This window comes from Octodon degus, unplaced genomic scaffold, assembly GCF_000260255.1.
Source record: "Octodon degus isolate 3935 unplaced genomic scaffold, OctDeg1.0 scaffold00120, whole genome shotgun sequence".
NCBI lineage: Eukaryota > Metazoa > Chordata > Mammalia > Rodentia > Octodontidae > Octodon > Octodon degus.
The window spans coordinates 4,251,541-4,273,641 of NW_004524696.1; the positions used below are offsets into that span (position 1 = coordinate 4,251,541).

A 22,101-nucleotide genomic window follows, 5' to 3' on the forward strand; every position below is an offset into this window, starting at 1 on the left:
GGCTTCCAGTGAGAACCCAGAGCCAGGAAACCTCCCTCTCTAACCTATATTCTATTTCCAATTCCAACACTTCATCCCCCCCAAGCACCTCTCCAATACTCCCATTCTCCTCCTGCCCTCCCCCAGCACCTCCAGGCCTCCAGCCATCCGCCTGGAGCCTCCACAAATCCAATCTTGCCTGGTGTGGCATGGCATCAGAGCGCTACACCCACTTCCCCCTCTAATGCACCTCCATGACCTGCAGAACCAGAGGAGCTGGGAAAACACATGTCACGTCTCCCCATATCCTGCACAGGGCCTGAGTCACAGTGAGCATCCAATAAATATTGTCAATAACTGAATAATTAAAAATGATAATTATAAAACTAAATTTTCAAATATTATTTCATTTAAATAATTTAGCCTCTTACATGAATGTATAAAAGTTCATCAACTTAAGTGTCACATCAAATAATTTCTGCATGAATAGTATTGTATGATGCAGAAGAAAGCCCACATCACGGCTTCTAAAGCTGGCAGAAAAAGAATTTCATTTAAATATTAATTAATTAATGTTACTAAGGCTTTCTAAACATTAAAAACATGGATGGTGAACATAATGAGCAACACTCTAGACTTAAATAACTCACAGGAAATAGTTCTAGAAATCTGTAATATAGCCTCAATTTATTAATTCAATTGTGGCTTGTTTGTTGTTGTTGTTGTTTGTAAATAATGAGAACCATGGGGTTAGAAAGGAGAACCCTAAGATTTAAATTGCTGCTTATTATTGATGTGTTTTTCAATTTTTCTGATCAACACATCTCTGTGGAAATTCTTAAAGAATGATAAGGAAAATGGAATTTCCTTAAAGACCCACAATAACAAGTTACTTTCAAGGTTATGAAGAACAAAAGATGCCATGAAAGAACAAGACTGCCATGAGCAACTAAAACAATTACAGAAGCTGTGGGAGATGGCTGTCTTCATGAAGTCTAGGTTTAACAGTGGCCTGAATGCCCACCATAGACCGAGTGCAAGGAAGGCTAACCTGCTGCGCTCCTGGCCAGAGCTCAAGTGTGTGTCCCAGCAGGAGCTATGTTAACCAGCACCACAGCACTGAGTCACACAAACTTAATACCAGGAGGTTAGTTAATAATGATAGCAAAGCAGCACATGAGTTTGTCATTGTCAAAGACATTGTACAAACACATTTTCCTTAGAAGCAAGTATGAGTAACAAGTATAATTTACCAGCATAACTATAACACAATTTAAACTATGATCTCAATGATTCGTAGTTTTGATCTCTATTTCTCGCCATGATGGATGCATTTGAAGAGGTTCAGGTAGAATTAATATTCAGCCGATCCACAATCCTGTGCTTCCAAAGAGTCTGCTAGTCACAAATCTGCCTGGTGCTTTCCAGCTCTGTCACACATGCTTATCCAAAGCCAGGTATGGGGGCTGGTGAGATGGCTCAGTGGTCTAAAGCACCTACTTAGAAAAAGCTTAGCAAAAAGCACAGGGACCGCGGTTCAATCCCCCAGCACCACATGCCAGCCAGAACGCCCCCTGGTGGGCTGAGATGCCCCCCACACACACACGCACAAATAAATAAATATTAAAAAAAAAAAAAAAAAAAAAAAAAAAAAACAAAGCCAGGTATGGGGCTGAGGGTAGAGCTCAGTGGTACAGCACTTGCCTGCTAAATGCAAGCCCCTGAGTTCAGTGGCCAGTATGGGGGGGTGAGGCAGGTTTTGGTGGGTTTAGTGGTCGACTGTGTGACAGAACACTTTGTATTCACTTTAGTATTGTAATTCTCCACATGTTCCAGGGGCTTTTTTGTGGTCAAGAAGGTTTCACTGGTGTTTAAGATAGTGATAGCTAATTTAAGATAAGGGCATTGTGTTTGGAGATCTTTCAATTCATTATTCAGTGAGGAGTTGTATTTACTTCATAAATTATCACAGCATCATGGCCTAACTCCTTTACATATCAAAACTATGGATTTTACTGAAGGAGAAGCAAAAAAAAAAAAAAAAAGAAGAAAAAAAAAACTGGCATGATGGTACACACCCCTAGTTCCAGCACTCTGGGAGATCCCATCTCAAAATAAAAGAAAATAAAGGCTGGAGATGAAGCCACTGTGAAATCCCTCAGTTTACTTCCCAGGACTGGAGGACAAAAGCCCTGTCATAAATGGCAAGACATCTTGCCAACGATATGTGAAGTGAAGGCCTTGAAAAACAATTAGAAATTCTCTCCGCATGACAACAAATAGAAATCCTGCAAGTGGAACGAGAGAAACAGATAGTTTCCGATAAGGTAACATCAGCTGTGCACCCAGCGCCAGGCAAAGCTCATCCACGCCTCTCACCTTTTCCTCAACTGAAAAAAACCAGAACAATGCTCAAGTGTCCCTGGGGTCTCACTCGTGCACTGCCACCACTATCAGACAGTCCTGGGGCTGGTCAGGACTGGGCATACTAACCTGGCTGCAGGCCGAGGCAGGACTTGGGACCCTGCTCTGGGTGAAAGAGAGAACTGTTACGGACTGCTCTAGAGCAACAGCACAAGAGCTAGAATGCTGTGAAGAGAACGTGCGCAGGAAAACAAGACTGCAGGAGGGACGAGAAGGGGGACGAGCACCAAGGTCGTGCTCTTGACCCAGGAGAACAGGGAGGCAACGCCCAAGGGCCTGCGGTGCCACCTCAGAGAAACTTGCATGTGACTCAGGGCTCTGCCCAATTCTGGGCACCCCGAATGGTTTAGGTATGAAATCCACAAACCTACCGCAATGCACATCATGCACGGACCAGGAAGCAGACCCACACAGAACCCGTCCACGTGGGTGTTTTACTGCACGAGGTCATGCCAACAGTGCCCAACCACGGCAAGGTGAAGCACACAGCCACGAGACACCACCCTGAACATGAAACATTTCTCAGGGAAAAATACAAAAATAATGTTGTCCAGAAAGAATTTACTCTCAGGCAAACTTAGACCCAAAACAGCCTGGGAAGACAGTATGAAAATTTCAAGTGCTTTCAGTTACGCTGCTCTCTACCAAGCCCCTGTCCCAACACCGCCCAAAGCCAGTCCTGTGCCCCTAACCTTGTAACTCCACTAGGACAGCCTTCAATGCGTACCAAGGACCTAGACTGCCCCGAGAGAGCAGGTTGTGTACCAAGACCATGCAGAATTACTCTGTACACCTCTAGGAAAGACGCATCTGGTGCTTGGTGAGGAATGCCACTCTTTCCAGCCACCACACTGAAACCCAGACAGTGAAGCACTCACAGGACCTACTTGTTTGGGGGCATCCGCGGAGGCTGTGTGAACTTCGGAACCTCGAGGACCATCACACTCAAACACCACTGTGGGAACAAGGGGGCTGTTAGCAGAGGACAGGCAACATTCCTGAGTGTGCATGCTACATGAGTTCACTGCAGATTAAGCGCTTACACAAAACAGACACCAATGCCTCGCCCGTGGCCAGAAAATACCAATTTACTGTAACACTTACAGTAAGAGACCGGGATAATGGCAGCCTGGGGCCACTGCCCTTTTTAATTCCGACTCCACTGCTGAAGAAGCAATCACTGACAACACTAATTATCAGCGTGTGTGTAGAGGGGCCCTCTTCCTGCATTACTTACCATTTGGCCCGTGTCATTTTGCATCAGGCTGGCTCCTGGTGCGCCCTTCACACTTCTGATGAAGAGCGCCTGTCTCCTGTCTCTCTAGTGATCCTGCCCTATCTTGACACACAGAGTGCAGCCCGCTCCGGTCTCCAGCCAGCTCGTTACAGAGGGCTGAGGGTTCTGCAAGACACCACTGACCACCAAGAGTTGTCTGTGTCTCTACAGTTCCGTCCTGTCCATCAGGACGAAACAGAGCCATACGTCAGGCTGGAAGGGTGCTCTGATTTCCATTTGTGCTCATGGCAATAGAATCCATTAGCATATTCATTTCTGAAGAGTCTACTCTAATTAAAATGGAACATTTGCAAACAAGCTTATCGCAAATTAAACCACATGGCAGTTGGATGCCAAAAAGAAAATTTCAGGTGTTGAGCAGGGGACCACGGGACAAAATTCAGAGACTGAAGGCACTGTCAGCAGACAAGAGATGAAACTTACGTTCTACATAAGCCCACAAGGTGGACAATTTAATGACTGGCAGAAAAGCCTCCCCTCCCCCCAGCCTCCACTTGGCTGGGCCACATGTGCCCCCGGGTGGCGATACCTGTGTGCACTCGCATGTGGGCCCTGAGGTGGCTGGGCTGGTGGAAGCTCTTCCCACACTCCACGCAGACGAAGTCTCCTGGGCGGGCCTGTGTCCGGAGTGTCCCTGCCATGGCGTGGTGTGGCGTGGCCATGGTAGGATTGGGGTGGCAGTGAGGAGTGGAAAGGCAGGGGAGGGGAAGAGGAAAACATCATTAGTATACCTTACATATCAGCATAGAAGGCCACCTCTAAGGCCTAGTGACAACTGTCAGCCATTGTCTTGGCTCAGCTGACAGGCCCAGGCATGGCAGGTCTGTGAGGGTGCATAAATTAGAGTGAATTAAGACCTGCTCCAGGGACAAGACAGAGACAGGGACATGCCACTGCTGCGAGGCAGCACGCAGCTCCAGGCAGCTGGATGCACAGCCAAGCCATCACGCAAGCTCCGTCCAGCAGCATTTCAGGCACATCAGAGGGACGGAGGTGTGACAGAGACAAGGTATGTGGATAACAGGAAGTGACCAGGGCCAGAGCCCACTCGTGCCCCAGCTGTGATCCCAAGAGACTGATGCAGGGCAAGCACAGCCATCAGCAAGACTGGGACCATTTGGGCCTCCCACCTGCCTGCCTCCAGCACAGAGGAAACCTGGGGCTCGGTGACCTGGCCACCACACACCAGACCACTGGAAAGGGTGGGGAACAGCAAAAGCATCTCTGCTCAAGAGCACGCAACCACACCGCATTTAAGCCACGAGCTCCCAGGTTCCTTCTGATTCCTGAGCACAGACTGGGCTTTTGCAGAAGGAATACAGACGTGTCTGCTCCTTGTCTGCACACTGCCTGTCTCCAGGCCATCTCCCTAAGAAAACAAGTGGATCATTTTCTGTGGCATGGTAGCTTCAAAGGAAAGTCCCTGGGTCCATTGTCACCGGCATGCTCAACGATAACTCAGCTCAGCGGGCAGGAAAGCAAGCACAAATATTATGTAGAACATGTGATGCCTGTAGCAATAACTTTAAAAAAAAAAAAAAAAACTGTTTCCTTTAGCTGTCTCTGCTGACATTTAAATATAAAAGGCAAATGCAACGAATGACAAAAGGACGCTTTAGTCAAACTGGGTAAAAAGCAAATCTTCACTATTCCTTTTTTTCCCCTAAACCAGTAGGTTTAACATATAAAAAATACAGAAAATCACTTTATGTTATAGATCATGTTTACAGAAATCAAACAAATGTATGGACTATAAGGCAGATGTTGTCAAATTCTTATTTGATAGATCATGAAAATAAGTCTTAGCGAAATCTGAGAATTTGTGCACTAAGCACGTGTATTCCATTGCCTTACTCAAACACACACACACACACACACACACACACACACACACCCTTACAGAAAATAGTAACAAAAATTTTAATGCTTGTTCTATCATTGAAAAAACATTGGCACGTGTTAACAGATGCTCCATTCACAAGATGTGAAGATAACCCATGGGAATGACCTCAGGTGTCCTGAACGATGTGAAGGCTGCTACATCACAGATCCTCCTTCTAGGAGTTTAAATATGTCCCCACAAGCACAGGCAATAAAGTCCAATACAGACACATGGGACTGTAATCAAAGCAGAAAGCGAGATAACCAGATACAACAAGGTGGTGAGACAGCCCAAAGAAGGAGAGAAAAATACATGCACACCGGGGAAGCAGTTCACAGGCAAACTGCACACAGAGCTATCACTTAACCAAGCATCACAGAAGAAAGAAAAAGTGTGGGGAGCTTCGCTGGACCCCCTGAGCAGCCATGCCCACTGCTAGAATAAGGGTGCTCAGTCAGGACTCGGTCTCTACACTGCAGAAAAACTTTGCTGTGGTCAGCCTCTGTCAGACAGGTGACATTTACCCTTCCTGAATGGAAAAGCTTTCTTTTCTCTTACTTTGAGAAGGAGGGTTTTTTTATTTGTTTGTTTTGGGCTACTTCAGGCAGCCTTAAGGGCAGGTCTGGTACAGCTTCTGGAGCTGGGAATCGAACCTTGGTCCTATGCATCTGCCTGCATTTACTCAAGCGGCGCTTTAAACAACTGAGCTATCCAGCAAAGCCCCCCTTCTCTTACTTTGAGGTACGAAAATTCCAACTTCAAAGTGACTGTGTTCTCCAGTTTCATTATCTGACAATGACTCTAGCTGTCTGGGTTTTCCTAGGTACGATCTGCACAGTAGATTCCAAGTCTGCCCACCTAAGATATCTACTGATGGGGAACAATGTTATTTGCACCCACAGTCACTACCTCTAACAAGTAAGTCATTAACATTCTTTTAATAAGTACTATTTTAGTTGACTATTTCCAATCCAAAGTAGCAACAGAAAGAAATCACAGTATCTCCACTCTTCTGCTCATATTTTAGTATATATATGGGTACACACACACACACACACACACACACACACACACACAGCATTTCCATGTATCTTACCATATCACTTTCTCTTTACTTTTAAACAAAGTCCACTTGCCCTTTATGGTCAATAATTTCATGCCCATGCTCCTCCAAAATTCTGAGGTAATCAAAAGGTTATAAACTTAATTTGAATGGACAACTACCTGGTGTGCAAATAGCTCAAACGCATTAACCTAGAAACAAAAAGGATAGACAAGAGACCTTAAGATGAAAGAAAAAGACCTGGCCATTCTCAGAGAGGCATAAGTGGCCTTAAAGTGCTCTGTTTTATCATACTGTATGTATCATGTCATCAGTAAGGGGAAAGAGATTAGAAAAATTCTCCAAAGAAATGCAATTGCTCAGACAACCACATACCTTCTTCATGGCCACATCAAGCACCCTTGATATAAATAAACGACTTTCTGAAAATTCCAATCAGAAAGACTTTATGTATTACTTTACAGCTACTTCATCTCATTATCTTAAATACTTTATTCTAAAACCCACATTATCATCTAATATAAAAGAATCCAGTTCACTTTATTTCATTTATGTATTTGGCACAGAGTCTCATTAGGCAGCTTGGACTTGTAGCGATCCTCCTGTTCTCAGCCTCCCCAGCACTGGGATTACAGGCGTGTGACACCACGCCCGGACTCTGTCATCTAATACAGACAGACCACAAAGTCTAGAGATACAGGCAACTTATTATTTTAGTACTGCTGTGTCAATAATCCACTGATGTTATATTCACATCTGTGGAAAGAGTACACAAAATGCAGTAAGTCTTTCTCTTAAAAGAACTCCTAAGTTCTTAAAAGAACTCTGCAGCTAGGAGACACACTACAAATGCATCTGGTGATGGGACAAAGATCCATAATGTGTTCCTCGCTTGAATCGTAAAGCAAAAGAGTCACATGACAAAGGATGAACAAAATACAAATCAAGATGCATACAAAAAAGCTGCACATAGCAAAGAAGAATGCCCAACAGAAGCAAGTGAAAAACAAAATCTCAGAAGTTTAGCTCCTGCACCGGGGAGATGGCTCAGTGGAATAAGTGCTTCCCTGGCAAGCGCAAGGGCCTGAGTTCAATCCCCAGTTCCACAAAAAAAAAAAAAAAGAAGAAGAAGTTTAGCTCCTACCACACTCAGGAACCTGTCCAGATGCATTTGCTTCGGCTGCACATATTTCTGAAGACATGTGACAGTTGTAGCTTCCCTCTAATAGGAAAGTATCAACATTCGCTCACCTCCCAAGTGGTCAAACCACGCTAAGTCCACTGGGCTTCCTTTCTGCTGAAGCACTGCAAAAACTGCGAATTAACACTTGAGCACAGAGAAATGAAAGGCCAGGCCCTGATGCAGGAAAGGACTCCCAATGCAGAGACTGCCAGAGACATTCTTTCAGCTCACTGTGAGCTGCCCGGGGAAAGCAGCACAAGTCCACCGGCACCAATGCCACGGATGGTGGTCTTTCCCCACTTGGGCCTTTTATCTGAAACCAGCCGGTGCTTCTCAGCACACTGGTCAGCGGCCTACATACTCCCAAGTTGCTTTCTAAGCCTGGGAGCGAGGATCCTAAAAATAACGTAGTAGTATATTTTAAGATCAAAAAGCCTGAAACAGATAAATCCTGAGGGGATTTCACTGACCTTCTCAGACCCAAAAGCTACAACTCTTGTTGCATAGGTCCTGCTTTACCTTGGTCTTAACAATCCAGCAGAAAAGTATAAAAACAAAGTATAAGAAGTAAAGCCATGCTGTTATGTTGAGCTGAGGGGACTCAGGTCAACAATTTCTGACATTGCCAGTGAAACAGAACACCCAATACTATTATGGGCTACTGGACTCTTTTAGAATATTTTGCTGAGTTTACACACCTGTAATATTTAAATGATGGAACTTAACAAAAAAAAGGGGATACAGATGAATGTCCATTTTGCATCTGTGTATTCAAAGTGGTTAGGATAGATATATAGTTATGTTCTCTTAATGAATAGAGGGATTTGTTCTAATGGTGTTTATAAATAGGATATCATGTCCGCATCTTGTACAGCGATTAACCACTAGGAAGAATGTATGCAATGTGTTAATTATTGAAACTATCCTACCAATTTGGTTTGAAACTGTGTCATTGCTATTTGTTTCTCAATAAAATTATGGAAAAAATTTTTAAAAAGCCTGAAACACCCAAGCAGATGGAATTTGGAGACTATATACTGACTGACTTACACACAATTGTGTTTCAATGTGGACATTAGAATAAACAATCTGAGAAGATAACATTTGCTTTAGAGACTATGAATATTTTTAACATTTAAAATACAAATATTTGATCTCTGTCCTCACATCCTTAGAACCATCTATTTTTTAAAAAAATTTAAGGAAAAGGAAATAAAATATTTCAGTCTATTTTCGCATTTGAAATTCTGACATCGGAGATTCTCAAAGCACAAAGCTCGATTCTACTTTCTTCCAAAAGCAGTAGTTACGACCCAGGCTCTCTGGGCAGTGCAGGGCCTTTCCCCATGCAGCCTCCTCAACCTCTTGTACAAGGGCAAATTGGCACACTGCATGGAGGCCAGGACCAGGTACATAATGAAATAAAAAGGCAGCTCACATTGTGACAGCCCCTGAGATCCAGCACCAACATCCCGCACACGTCAGGAAGAGCAAGACAAGAGGGTGAGGGGCTGCCAAGAAGCAGGGCCCACCACAGCCATCTCTGCCACGTCCTTGGGAAACTCGAACCTGAAGATCTGAGGTGGCTCCCACACCCAAACTGCACACACAGGCAATGCCCTTGATAGCAACATCTTGCAGGACTGCAAAACACTGCAGAGCCTGAGGATAGCAGAACTGAAACGGGAGAAGTGTGAACAGCCACACAGCCGCTACCTTCTGCCTGCCCATGGGGAGCTGCAGAGGACGCGCACACACAGCACACTCCTGAGAGGAGCTCAGGGCCTGACACCGGGTCCAGGGCCACTCCTGCAGCAGCTCGGCACCTTCTGCACATTCAGCCTGTGCTTTGTTGAGAGTTCTCAGGCACACACAGTACCTTGGTACAGGCACAGGGGCTGGGAGCATGCCTGTCCCCAGGAACTAGAAGCAAAGTTCTAGTGCCACCTGGGCAGCCGGGTGAGAATACATCTGAAAATAAAACTGCACATAAGAAAAGGGCTGGGGTGTGTGTCAGTAGTAGAGCGCCCCTGGGTTCAATACTCCAGTACTGTAAAGAACAAAAAGCCAGGCAGAGAGGACAGCTCTCAGGCCTTCACTGCAGAGTGGAGGGGGCCTTGGCATCCTCCACTGGAAGGCACCTTCAGCTGAGCCTCCTGGGACCCAGACCCAGACCCAAGGGACTACTTCACTCCTTGCTGGCTGCTGCATGCCTGAGGATCTAGCTGGAACCCCCTCTGGCCACTGGGCAGCAGCATGCCATGAGCTGGGGCCCAGGGGAGCCCTGTGCCAGCATCAGATCCCCTAGGCCTGGACCACATGCCCCAACAGAGCTTCCTGCTTCCAGAGTCTGAGGCCTTGAGTCCCCCAGGCGACTTCAACAGTGACCTACTCTGCAACTACAGGGTCACGGCAGATACTCTGTTCATGGAAGGGTTCGGACTACCCCCCAGGTAACAAACTAAGAGACTGAGCCCCACAGTGGGGTTCACCTATCCCATTTTTTTCGCAGGACCTATACTTCCCAATGTTTTGTATATTCAAGGAACAAGGGTGTCACACCCAAGGCATTACCCAATGAAGCAAGAGGGAAACAACTGGCAATGCCTCATTCATCCTGGATCTACAAATCCAAAACCCAAACCCACCAAAACTGAAAAATGTTCGAGTTCTTAGATGACATTACAAGTAGCCTATTGCACCCCAGACATCTGATGGATCAATGCAGACTTCGCTTCACGCACAAACTTATTAAAATCCCTGTATAATCTTCCAGCAATGGGACTACGAAGCGTAACAATTCTAATTTCAGACGTAGGTCTCATCCTCAAGATATCTCATTATGTAAGAAAACACTGCAAAATCCAAAGGATTCCAAACCCCAAACTCCTGGTTCCAAGTAGGTTAGATAAGAAACCCAACCAGCATTACTATTAATTATCAATACAGGAGCCCAGGAGGAATGGAAACCACTGTGCGGATCTTTTCAGAAATGTCAGCATCACTCAGTCCTTCTGAATTCTCAGGATACCTGCATCCTCTGCAAGGCTTGGCTAACTAACACTGCAGCATATCTCAGTATATTTTCAGTCATTTATGCATAAGAAGAGAATCCCTTCAAGTGGACACTCGTCTTTTTTGAGAAGCAAGGACAATGAACATCTACCAAAGCTTTTAAAATTAAAAAAAAAAACAAAACATGAAGATGTAGCCAAGCCTGCCTATCCCCTCAATTTTCAGTGTGGAAGAAATGTCACTGGGTTTCCCAGTTACCATCAGCAAGGACACGTATTCAGACACCACTCACCCAAGCACACAGCCCTCACAGGGCAGCATTTCAGGACCAAGCTCCTGGCAGCCAGGGCAAAGGAAGACAGCATAGATGCTGTGAGATGGAAGGTCCTGGACTGCCCTCAGGGTTCCTGGCAGGCAGGTGGGCACCTCTGCCCTTCCTAGGGAGCTCCTGAGTAGCCGGGGAGGAGGAAGCCCACACATCTTACCTCTGTGCTCTGGCCCGGGACTGCTGACACCCCAGCCCTGGTACAGTGTAGCAAAGTCCTTTGGAATGTATGTCTTAAAGATGTTAAGGATGTCCAAGCGCTTCTCGTGGCCCTCGGCCACTGGCTCCTGCTTGATGGAGTGTAAGACAGGGGTGCCAGCCATCCCAGGCTGGGCCTGCAGGGCTGCATCACCTCTGGACCCCGTAGCACAGGTGGCCAGTGTCCTCAGCTCCTGGGCTACCTTCGAGGAGGGCTCACGGGGAGGTAGAGGAGGGCTCCCTTCACCTTTTGCAGTAGGCTGACCCTGAGGCTGAGGGCTGAATTTGGCTTTCAGGGAGTCTGGGGCACTGTGCTTATTTGGAGGGGCAAAGCCAGGCCCTACCGACGGGACCCCAAAATTCTCCACTGGCTTGTTGCTGGCCAAGGGCTGAGAACCCACCCGGGTTATGACAGAGGGCGTGGGGGTGGCACTCCTGCCAAGGCCTCCACTGCCCAGAGCAGGTGCTGGCTTGGAGCTGGCCTCCAGTTTGGGTTTGGCCAAGGACCCCTGCATCGAAGCAATGGAGGGCTCCTGGCCTTGGCTGGACTTGGTCTGTCGATACCCATCAGGACCAGCTGCCCACAGTGCACAGGGGCCCGCGGAATGGCTCTCCTTATTCTTAGGCATGCTAGCCACTTTCGCAGTCACTCCCAGCGGACTGCCTTTGGGTCCAGGTGCCCCACCTGGCACTTGAGTGCGGGTGAAGCGAGCAAGGAGCAGGGGCTGGCACTCTTTGCCCCCGAGGGCGGGTGGAGGTCCTGTTCTTCCACTCCGCGCAAGATACACCAAGTTGCTCCTTACACTCTTGTAACCGTTGGGCTGCGTCCACTGGGGGGCCATGGAGCTGCAGCTGACCCTGTGCCAGATGCGCTTGTGCATCCATAAGACCTCTGGGTAATAGGTCTTGTGGTTACAGTAAGGACACGGGTGAATGACCAGCGCAGCTTGCAGAGAGGAGGCCACTTCCTTATTGCTGGAGTCATCCCGGGTGGACCTTCCACTTAAATCGAGAGGGACCAGGTCTTGGGCTGGTGTACTTTTTCCTCCCCCAGGATGCTCCTTATTGTGCAAATCAGACAGCTTGTCTTTAGGATAACCAGCCTGGTTCTCCAACATGAGCTGTAGGTCAGCGCCCTCTGTACTTGAAGGGAAGTCCACACCATCACTAGCGCTGGGCATCTCCTGCTTGGGGTGAAATGCTGGCATCTTTAAGTCAAGAGAAAATCTATGCTGTTCGGAACGTTTGGAAGTCTCTCTGCTACTGTTTTCAAGTATGGACACAGAAGTTGGAATTCCCACCTTGGACTCGCTGGTGTCTTTTCCGGGCGGGTTATTTCCAAGTTTGTGACTCTGGTCCCCGTTGGAAAGCACAGTCGATGCTACCTCTTCAGAAGAGCAGCAGCGCCTCGGCTGTCCCCCTAGAGGATGAGAACGTAAGAGGCGAAGTTACCATTTCTCAATGGAACAGAATAAGACACAGGAAATGGATCAGTTCAGAGAGGCACAGCCACGCCCCACCGGCTGGCATTCACAGAGGCAAGGGCAGGATAGGAAGGCAGCTCGCAGATGGGCTCCGTCCTCAGCAGCTCTATCAGAAGCCAACAAAACAAGAACCAGGCAATGCTGCTTTGGGTGCGCTGCTTTTGTGTGTCCATTAAAAGGAAAGAAAATAGCTCTGCATCTACTTACATGTCACTACACTAACAGACGGTGACAAGTTGTACTAAAAATTAGGAAGTGAATTTAACTGATTTTTAAAGTATTTTTAATCTTGTATTTATTTTTTGGTATAGGGTCTTGCTACACACCTCAGACTCATAGTGATCTTCCTGCCTCAGCCTCCCCAACACTGGGATTACAGGCAAATGCCACCACACCAGGTCTTGAAGCCAGCACTGCATGAGGTACCAAGGATCAAACCCAGGTCCTTGTGCTGGCCAGGCAGGTGCTTAGACTGCCAAGCTATCTCCCCAGTCCTCACTTAATATTTTACATGGCAAAGAACTATGCATGTCAAGGAGAGGTCTTCCAGGTCTCCTGGAATCTGAGATCACCCATAGTCATGAAAACCCCCTAGGCAAAAAAAACACAGAAGAACCAGGTATAGTGCTGCACACCTATACATCAAGTACTCTGTGAGGCTGAGTCAGGAGATAGCAAGTCTAGGTACCAAGCCCAGTCTAGGTAACTTGGTAAGACCCTGTCTCAAAATAAAATTGAGAGGCTGGCAAGATAGCTCAGCAGACTAAATTCCTGCTTTGGCAAGCTCAGGGACCAGGATTCAATCCTTGGGCCCGCATGCCACACTGGCCCCACGTCTGGCAACCTGTGCTGAACTGGCAACCAAGTCCGGGCATGGTGGTGCTCACCTATAATCCCAGAGCTGGGCAGGCTGACAATAGGAGGATCACTATGAGTCTGAGCTTCATAGTAAGACCCTGTACCAAATACATAAATGAAAAATAAATAAATACATAAAATTGGGCTGGAGAAATAGTAGCTCAGCACAAAGGTCTTGGGTTCAAACTATGGAAGGAAAGAGGCAGGGAGGCAGGTAAGGAGGTAAGCAGGAAGCCAGAAGAAAGAGAAAGGAAGGAGGGAGAAGGGCAGGAAAAGAGGGAGGGAAGAAAAGAAAAAGAAGGGAGGAAGGGAGCCCAAGAGGCTAGCCCTAGTGCTGCTCACACAGGCAGGACGAGGCACAGCTCCCTGCACGGCGACGCCAGCCTCTGCATCTGCATCTGCATCCCACATCTGCCTAGCCCAGCAATGAGCCCAGCCCAGTCTGCTTGGAAAAGCCGATCTGCCCATCCAAACCTTTGATGCTGAGACCCTTGGGGGCCTGGGAGTGAGGAGACAGCCATGCTATTGACCTCATCACCTGCAGGCTGCAGTGGTGGTATGTGGGGCCTGGGCCGGATCCTGCCACCGCAGAGCCTGGTGCGGGCACTGTTTGTTTCACCCAAGAAAGGGCCCAGCCCAGCACAAGCTATGAGCACAACTTGGGAAGTTTCTCCCAGGTTAGGCAAGACAGCACTGCCAGGCCCACGGCATGGCTCAGCCCTAGGACCTCGGGCATCCACACACCTACACGGCAGACCTCAGGAGGTGTTCAGGCCGCAGGCCACAGAGCGATTCTCCACCATCTCACAGCCACACTGCTCGGGGCTGATTTCATCCTAGGTACCTGATTTTGGGGAGGTCTAACATCAGTGGTTTTCTTTAACAAGTTTTTGTAATACTCAGTCAAATGCAGGCATTTACAATGTTCTTTTAAAATATTCCACACACATTTTTAAGGTAAGACTTAGAAATTCTATCAAATTAGTCCAAAAATTACTCAAAGGTTCTTAGGTGGTAAAGCACCTGCTACAGAAGGTGCTACACCCAGATGGGAGGAGCAGGGGAACAAATGCTCACGTTCGGGTAGGAGACAGTCAGTGAGGCGCTGGCACTTTAGAGGACTGCGTTCACAGGAAAGCACGGTCAGCACGCGGCCATCAGTAGAGCTGACAAGCAGGTGGGACACAGGAAAAAGAAAGCGCCAGACTCCTGTCAGCTCCAAGCGCTGGTGTCCAGCCAGAGCCAGGTCCACCTGTCCATCACAAGCAGGCACGGCCTGGCTCAGAAAGCACATGCACAGCCCAGACAGCACCCTTCGCACAAATATGCACTTGACTTGGAATTAAGCATGGCAAGGTGGTCTCACACTTTGTTTAATTCACAGTGACACTCATATGGTACAGAAACCAGCTAACACGGGGAGGTCCACCTGCACTAAGGGAATACGGATTGCTGAAAACAGAGACAACTAGTTCATTTCCCAAGTGGAAACAGAAAGCCGGGTAACCCAGCAATGCACCTCGAAGGCCATCGATGCCCCTGCCCAGGAGTAGTCACTGACTCCTACAGCCATGAAGAGGGAGTCTCAGGAGTGTGCGACAGCGCCTGTTCTCCTCCACCCCACCATCATTTACCAGTTTATCAGTGACACAGGGGAGGAAATGGGTCTCATCCTCTTTATTGACAAAGAGGAGATTCAATGCCTTCCCCAAGAGCACAGCGATATAAAAGATGGCAGCAAGAGGGAACAAAGCCTCCAAGCTGACCAGATGAAATCCCACAGTACGAGAAGGAGGCCCAGGGAAAAGACAGGAGCTTAAGAGCAGGGCCACCAAGAGGAGCCCAGGCCCTAACAGGACCATACGCTCAGGGCAAGTCGGCCCAAGATCCTGATCCCAGCAAAGTGGTTTGCACCATGATCCCGAAAGATACAACCCCAACCTCCAGAATCTCAAAATGTTAACACCCAAAAGATCAAAATCTCTAAAGTTCAAAACGCCTAATGCCATAATTCTAGAAAAGTAACTTAAAATTATTTTTAAAGACGCTTATTCCTATCTTTAAGGGGAACTTGAAAAATATAAAAGGCAACAGGACCACTCTTCCCAACAAAACAGGTCATGATAACATGTTTATTCTTGCAAGCATAAACACACAGGTATTCAGGGCAGTCACCTGATAATACAAGTAGAGAAACCGCATTCATAGAGGAACAGGCCAAAAAGTGAAACTCATAAAGACGTACCACTGCTGGGTAATTATGCACACCCTACTCTGTAACTTGGCTCGTCTGAAATACCACAATAGAGACAGCAGTCTTTTGTTGAGATTAACCACATGCCGCAAAAGGTCACCACTGCCTAGACAGTTGTCCAAAGAGCTGAGTGCTCCTGGAATTTTTCTTCCCCAAATGCAGGTGTACAGAAAAAAACATTCCTTTATGTAATAATACTGAAGATTCAGGGTTCTTATGCCACGCCCCATGCTTACACACACGGTCAGCACTGCAACAATGGACGCTGGTGACATCAACCTTGCAAAAACAGAATTAAAAAAAGTGGAACTCTCTAAAGTTCTGTGCATAATTTATACTTTTTATATGAAGGACAAAGATGAAGTATGTAGCATAGCAAATAGTAAAAAAAAAAAAAAAAAAAACCTGACAATTTTAAATTGTAAGAAAATTTCTTTAAAAACTGTCAAAATTTAACAATCCGGTATACAAGAGTAGGTAGTACAGGCATGGTAAGCTATGGCAGAGCAGTTCCACACCGGAGCTGGCAGCCACACCATGTCCCTGGCTGTTTGGAAACATCAAAGGACAGGTGCTTTTTCGTTTTTCAGCTCTCAGCAGCAAGTAGGTTCATACTGCTTTTTTACATGCGCTGCTGTTTCCTTCATTTCAGGTCAGGGATACAGCTCAGCAGCATAAGTGCCTACCTGGCAAGTGCAAGTTCCTGAGTTCGATTTCCAGTATCAAATTAACTAATTGATTAATTAAAATAAATCCGTGAATCAAGGGTCAGTGAGATAGCTCAGTGGACTAAGCACTTGCTGGCAAGCACAGGGACCGGGGTTTGATCCCCGGCACCATCAGCTATGCCAGCCCTGCCCCTGCGCTTACGGAGCTGCTTCTGAGTCTGGGTGTAGTGGCACATGCCTAGAATCACAGTGCTGGGGAGGCTGAACACAGGAGGATCACTACAAGTCTGAGCTGCGCAGTGAGACAATGTACCAAATACATAAAAAGTAGAATAAAAATCCTTCAATTTGATGTACACAGCCACAAGCACTCCCCACAAGGCCTCCTCCCACTCGGCTGTACTGCGGGCGTGGCTCTGGGAGCACAGAAACCCGCTCTGAGTGTGCTCACAGCACCGGGTCCCAAGGGCACTGAGCTGGTCAGCCCTCCTATTCTTCTGAAGAACATCTTCTGGAGGCAAGTGTGGCACCACATGTGGTGGGGCAGACAAGGCACCAATGGAATGGCCTGGCAGGGGAGACAGCTTGGGCTTTCTGTTCATGTTTTTACATCTTCTATGATCTTTGAAATATTTGCTGCACCTGTACATGGTGAATGGTTGCAGCATGTGTGTGTGTGTGTGTGTGTGCGTGTGCAGTATGTGTGTGTGTGCGCTGACCACCTGAAGGTCCAGTTCTGCTCAACCACTTCAATTACATGGGTCTCCACCTCACCTTTAAACTCCTAAGTGTGTGTCCACCCACCAAGATAGAGCAGTCTGCAGACAACGGAAGACACGCTTATCCTTTTCTCAGAATCTGCTTTCCACCCATTACACAACTTTCTTTTCCCTAGGAGAACTGTGTTTTTCAGGATTTCCACTTTGACAATTTTAACATCTGGGATCTTAATCTTTCAGAACTGTGATCAGACATTAGGGATTTCAATCCTTTGGGGTTTCAACATTCAAATTATGGCAATTGCGATTGTCTTTGTTTTGTTTTGGGTTTTGTTTTTGTTTTTGTTTTTGTTTTTGTTTTTGTTTTTTGGCAGAACCAGGGATTGAACTCAGGCCCTTGCACCTGCCAGGCAAGCACTTATTCTATTGAGCTATCTTCCCAGCCCCCTGGGACTGTCTTTAGAGAGTACGATCAACCTAGATGAAGGCAGCCTCAGCTGCAGCCTCATTCTCAGCCTCAGCCACAGCCAAGGAAGCAGGGATGAGCTACGGTGTGTGAGGGTCTCGCTGCACTGTACCTGAGACTGCATCAGCCCACACTCTGCACAAACCACAGGGAGAACGGCAAGAAGTGAGGATGGGCTGGGGACCCCTGAACGAGGCTTGCTCTGCTGCCCCTGTGATTCTGAGGCCATGATGTTGTAGATCAAATAACCCAGCACTGCTCACCAGAACTAAGTGATTACTTTCTGTGATCTCTTCAGTGTCCTTACAGTTTTTCTGTTCAATTCACTGTGATTTAGTTGATTTTGCGCAGGTATGTTTCAGGGCAACAAGGTGCGCGAACACCATACTGCTTTTTAAAAAGTGCTTTGTCATCTCACGCTTTGTGCCTTTAAACCCAACAAGCAGTTACCTCACTCGGAAAGGTGCTGACGCAGCAGTCACTCTGTGTGATGTCACAGGGGAGGAGGCATCTGCATAACAAGAATCTAGCACTGACCTCCCTGCTGCCTTACCTATTTCTTTCATTTATTATATGACTTATTGTTGCATGTACATTCTAATTTCATTGCTTCCCTCTCTTATTTTAAAAAAGATCAGAATCTTCTGGCTACTGCATTCGAGTACAAAGCACAAGATCTTTACTATGCTGTATGCTCCTGCTGTCCCATCTTCATGGGTCCCCGATCCCAAACTTTCAGCCACTACAGAAACAGTTTCCTGGACGAGGCACACAGGCAGCAGACTCAACAGCCAGTAACAGATTTGGGACCCATCCCTGAATTCCCCACCACAGTCAGCTGGGCTGTAAACACAGACTGCTGATTCTGTTACATGAATTTTAAAACCCACTAAGAAATTATCACCTTCAAAAGTCACTAATGAAATCCAAGAGGAGCTAACTGCAGTGTATCTGGACCCACAGCGCAGAGATTACACATTTTACTTTACTGGTACCAGCCACAGCAACCAAGGCACACGTGCTGAGCCCAGGGAGCACCCGAGCAGGCCCCACGGGGATGTGCCAGGCAGCAGCAATGGTGCCCCGGCCCACCCGCAACTGACAGTGGCAGATGCCAATTGGCAGGATGCTGGCCCTGCAGCTGGCCTCTTTGCACAGCCTGAAGCTGGTGGAGTGAAGGAAGCCTGTGCCAGCCCTGGGCCCAGTCTCCCAGGATTCTTCAAAGGGGCAGCCGGGCTGGCACACACATCTGGGTACACGCCCCTCTCAGGCAGCCCCAGGGAGGCGTGTCACAACAGTGCACTGCGTGCTGCATCTGCCCAGTCCCGGGAGCCACACCAAGCACTTTACAACACAGCCCACTGTTCTCAGGGCCACCAGAAGTGAACGCTACTATACCATTCTGTGGGTAAGACACTGCCACGAAGAGCCGCTTCACTGAAACCATCCAGCTGGCAGACAGTGGAACCTGGACAGAAGCTCACCAGTCTCAGCCCAGCCCAGCCCAGGCACAGAGTTGCGCTGAGCCTGCGGGAGTAGGAGTCCTCCCCAGGGCACACAGCAGAGACAGCCAGGAACAAACACTAAGTCACACACCAGAGAATGATGCTTTGGTCAACCAAGGCAGCACATGGCAGCTTTCCTGCAGGCTGCGAGCGTCTAGTGGCATCACCTCTGTCTTAGTTTGTAAAACCACTGTGAGGTGCAGTTTTCCAAATGGACCCCATATGAAGACACACAAGTCGTACATGAGGAAGGAGGCAGCACAGAGGATGACTATGTCTACACACTGAACACGGGGTGAATCTGTTAATTCAGCACGTGCTTCCTTAGCGCCCCTAGCGATGGGTGGGCCCAGGACGCAAGAACTCCCATAGGACCACTGCCTCGGCTGGACACAAGCAGCTCTGTGTGAGGAACCTCTCCAAGCAGGACAGGAGCACAGGATGATGTTGAAAACGAGGTAAGACAAAGCTCTTCCAGAGCCACCAGCCCTGTGGTCCTGCTGCAGGCAATGGTGACAATCACTGCAGTCTCACCCCTTCCCCAGTGTCCTCCCCAAGGAAGTGCAGGAAGCCGCAGGCAGGGCAGGGCGATCTGCTTCTTTCTTCCTGCTTCCCCCTCCCAGGCCCCCGGGTGTGACCTGGTGTGGCCCGCAGCCTCCACTGAGACCCAGACATGGCATCTGCATCCGGCCCTGTTCCCAGCACCTGTCAAGGTGAAGCAGGCTCATCTCTTCCCATCCTCCTTGCCAGAGGTTCCCTGTTGTCGAAAAGACCAACCTATAAAATGAGCTCCACAGAAGTATATGGGGTGAAGAGTGAAGAGGCTTTTGAAATAGAAAAGAAAACATAAATCCAAGTTACATAAGTGGCTTTAGCCCTCCATGCACATGAACAACCCTCCCACAACGAGAAGCCACGTGAAGGGCTCTACACCTGGAGAAGGCCCACAGCAGAAAACCACCATATGAAAAATAGCTGGACGATGCTGGTGGTTCATTTCTGCACTGGCGAATTTCTAGTAATTTTGATAATAAGCATTATTACTTACAAAAACCATGACTTGAGAGCAAGAACAACACAGTTAAGTACTGTTTCCCAAGAAAAGCTTTTGTTTTTAACTTGGCTTTAAAAAAAAAAAAAAAAAAAAAACAGCAGAACAAAAGTAAGATTTATTTGAGATAAGAATAATTAGGCATCAAGATTTAACTGAACTAAAAAATCACTAATAGTGACCAATAAAATGCACTATGTTGCTAATGACAAAGCTGCAGTGGTGCTTGGGGAAAATCCATCCCCAGAAAGACATGGCAGCTGAAGAACCTGAGAAATAAATGGAAACAATGGCACCAATGGAAGCGCAGGAGAGACACCACACAGTGGGGGCGGGGGTGCTGTCACCAGGACAGCTCTGCCCACATCCCATAAAATGCTCGTGAGAAATACTTAGCTGCAAAGTCCATGTGGAAACAAATAAATCAATCATCAGTACTGTAGAGTTAAACTTTCTGGACAAGTACAGTGAAGGAAATGCTGGAAAAACACTGCCCCGGGGTGGTTTGATGTGGAAATTCTCCTTCTGGGAAAATAAAAGAGCCTATATGCAGGCAGCACTTCCGGCCCAGGGTGGGAGGCCCAGGGTAGGAATGACTGCCAGCGCGTCACTGCGCTGTCATTGGACCGTCACGCCCAGGAAGAAGATGGTGACCCTCTCCAGACAGAAAGGAGGAGCCCCAGGCCCCCACGCAGCAGGGCCAGCGGCTGGGACCTCCCAGAATTCACAAACAACAGCCCCTGCTTTTCCATCAGAACGAACAACTGTTTCCACAACCCAGCCCAGTCTTGTGGCCAGAAAAGTTTGGTTTAAAGGGTTTCAGAGATCTCTCATTTGTATCATTATGCATGAAATGTGAACTTCGATCTTATATACATCTACCTATGGATCAATCTATGTGAAATGCAAAAGGTAAGAATGATCAGCCTGTGGACCCCCTGAAAGCATTTTAAACATTTATTAGAAGTGAATACATGTTTTATAGCCAAGGTATTATTCTTATTTTTTCTGTGTGCTTCCATACACACTTTTGTTTAAAGTAATTAACATATTAACAAAAAAATAAGTTGTAAAACTAACTTATTCACGTTAATAGAAAAATACCTAAGTACTTTGGAAGCTGTACTTTGGAGAAAAATGGCTTCAAGTTAAATGCAGAATTTATAATTAGATAAATTCCATGTTAACAAGAAAATGTAAAGCTTAAAAATTGAGAAAGAATTTTTCCAAAACTTGTTCTCATCAGTGAGTACCAAATCAATACTTTCAAGGTTAATCAAATACCCCTGGCCTCCGCAGCAGCTTTCAGTTTCTAAGGAGTAGCCCGTAGGGACAGAAAGTACAGTTAGCACATTCGAGAAACCTAGAACTTGCCCAGTGCTTCCTCCTTGGCCCAGCAGAGACAGCCTGTCGGCTTGCTGGGTTTGGTTTGCTGTCTACTAAAGTGAACAGAATTTAAGATTTGCTCCCGTCTCCTACACATCTCATGCACCCTGTTTCATCTGCTAGTCCTAATGGCAAACTAAAACAAGTCCATTTGAGAAAAGACAAGCACACAAAACAAAAGAAATTTTAGAAAGCTTTACTAACTATACTTTGATTAGCAACGACTATTTCCGCTTACGAATGCATGCTAAATTAGTGCCTAGCCTGTTCACTCCTTAAGTGGAGCTTTAGAGAGAGCAGTCCTAGGGTGCTACTGAAAGAAAGCACAGAGTTAGAAAGCTCGC

The 22,101-nt window shown here is 47.2% G+C and overlaps 1 protein-coding gene across 6 annotated transcripts in view; it reads right to left on the reverse strand.

The window, feature by feature from the left end:
• Znf516 (zinc finger protein 516) overlaps nt 1-22,101 on the reverse strand; it is a 120,521-nt gene that overhangs the window by 8,780 nt on the left and 89,640 nt on the right. For all 6 annotated transcript variants that reach the window (XM_004640191.2, XM_023700050.1, XM_023700049.1 and 3 more), the window contains exons 3-5: nt 11,329-12,786; nt 4,230-4,334; nt 3,291-3,358 (exon numbers count right to left, since the gene is read on the reverse strand). In XM_004640191.2, coding sequence (XP_004640248.1) covers nt 3,291-3,358; nt 4,230-4,334; nt 11,329-12,786 — 1,631 coding nt within the window. The remainder of the gene's footprint in view (nt 1-3,290; nt 3,359-4,229; nt 4,335-11,328; nt 12,787-22,101) is intronic.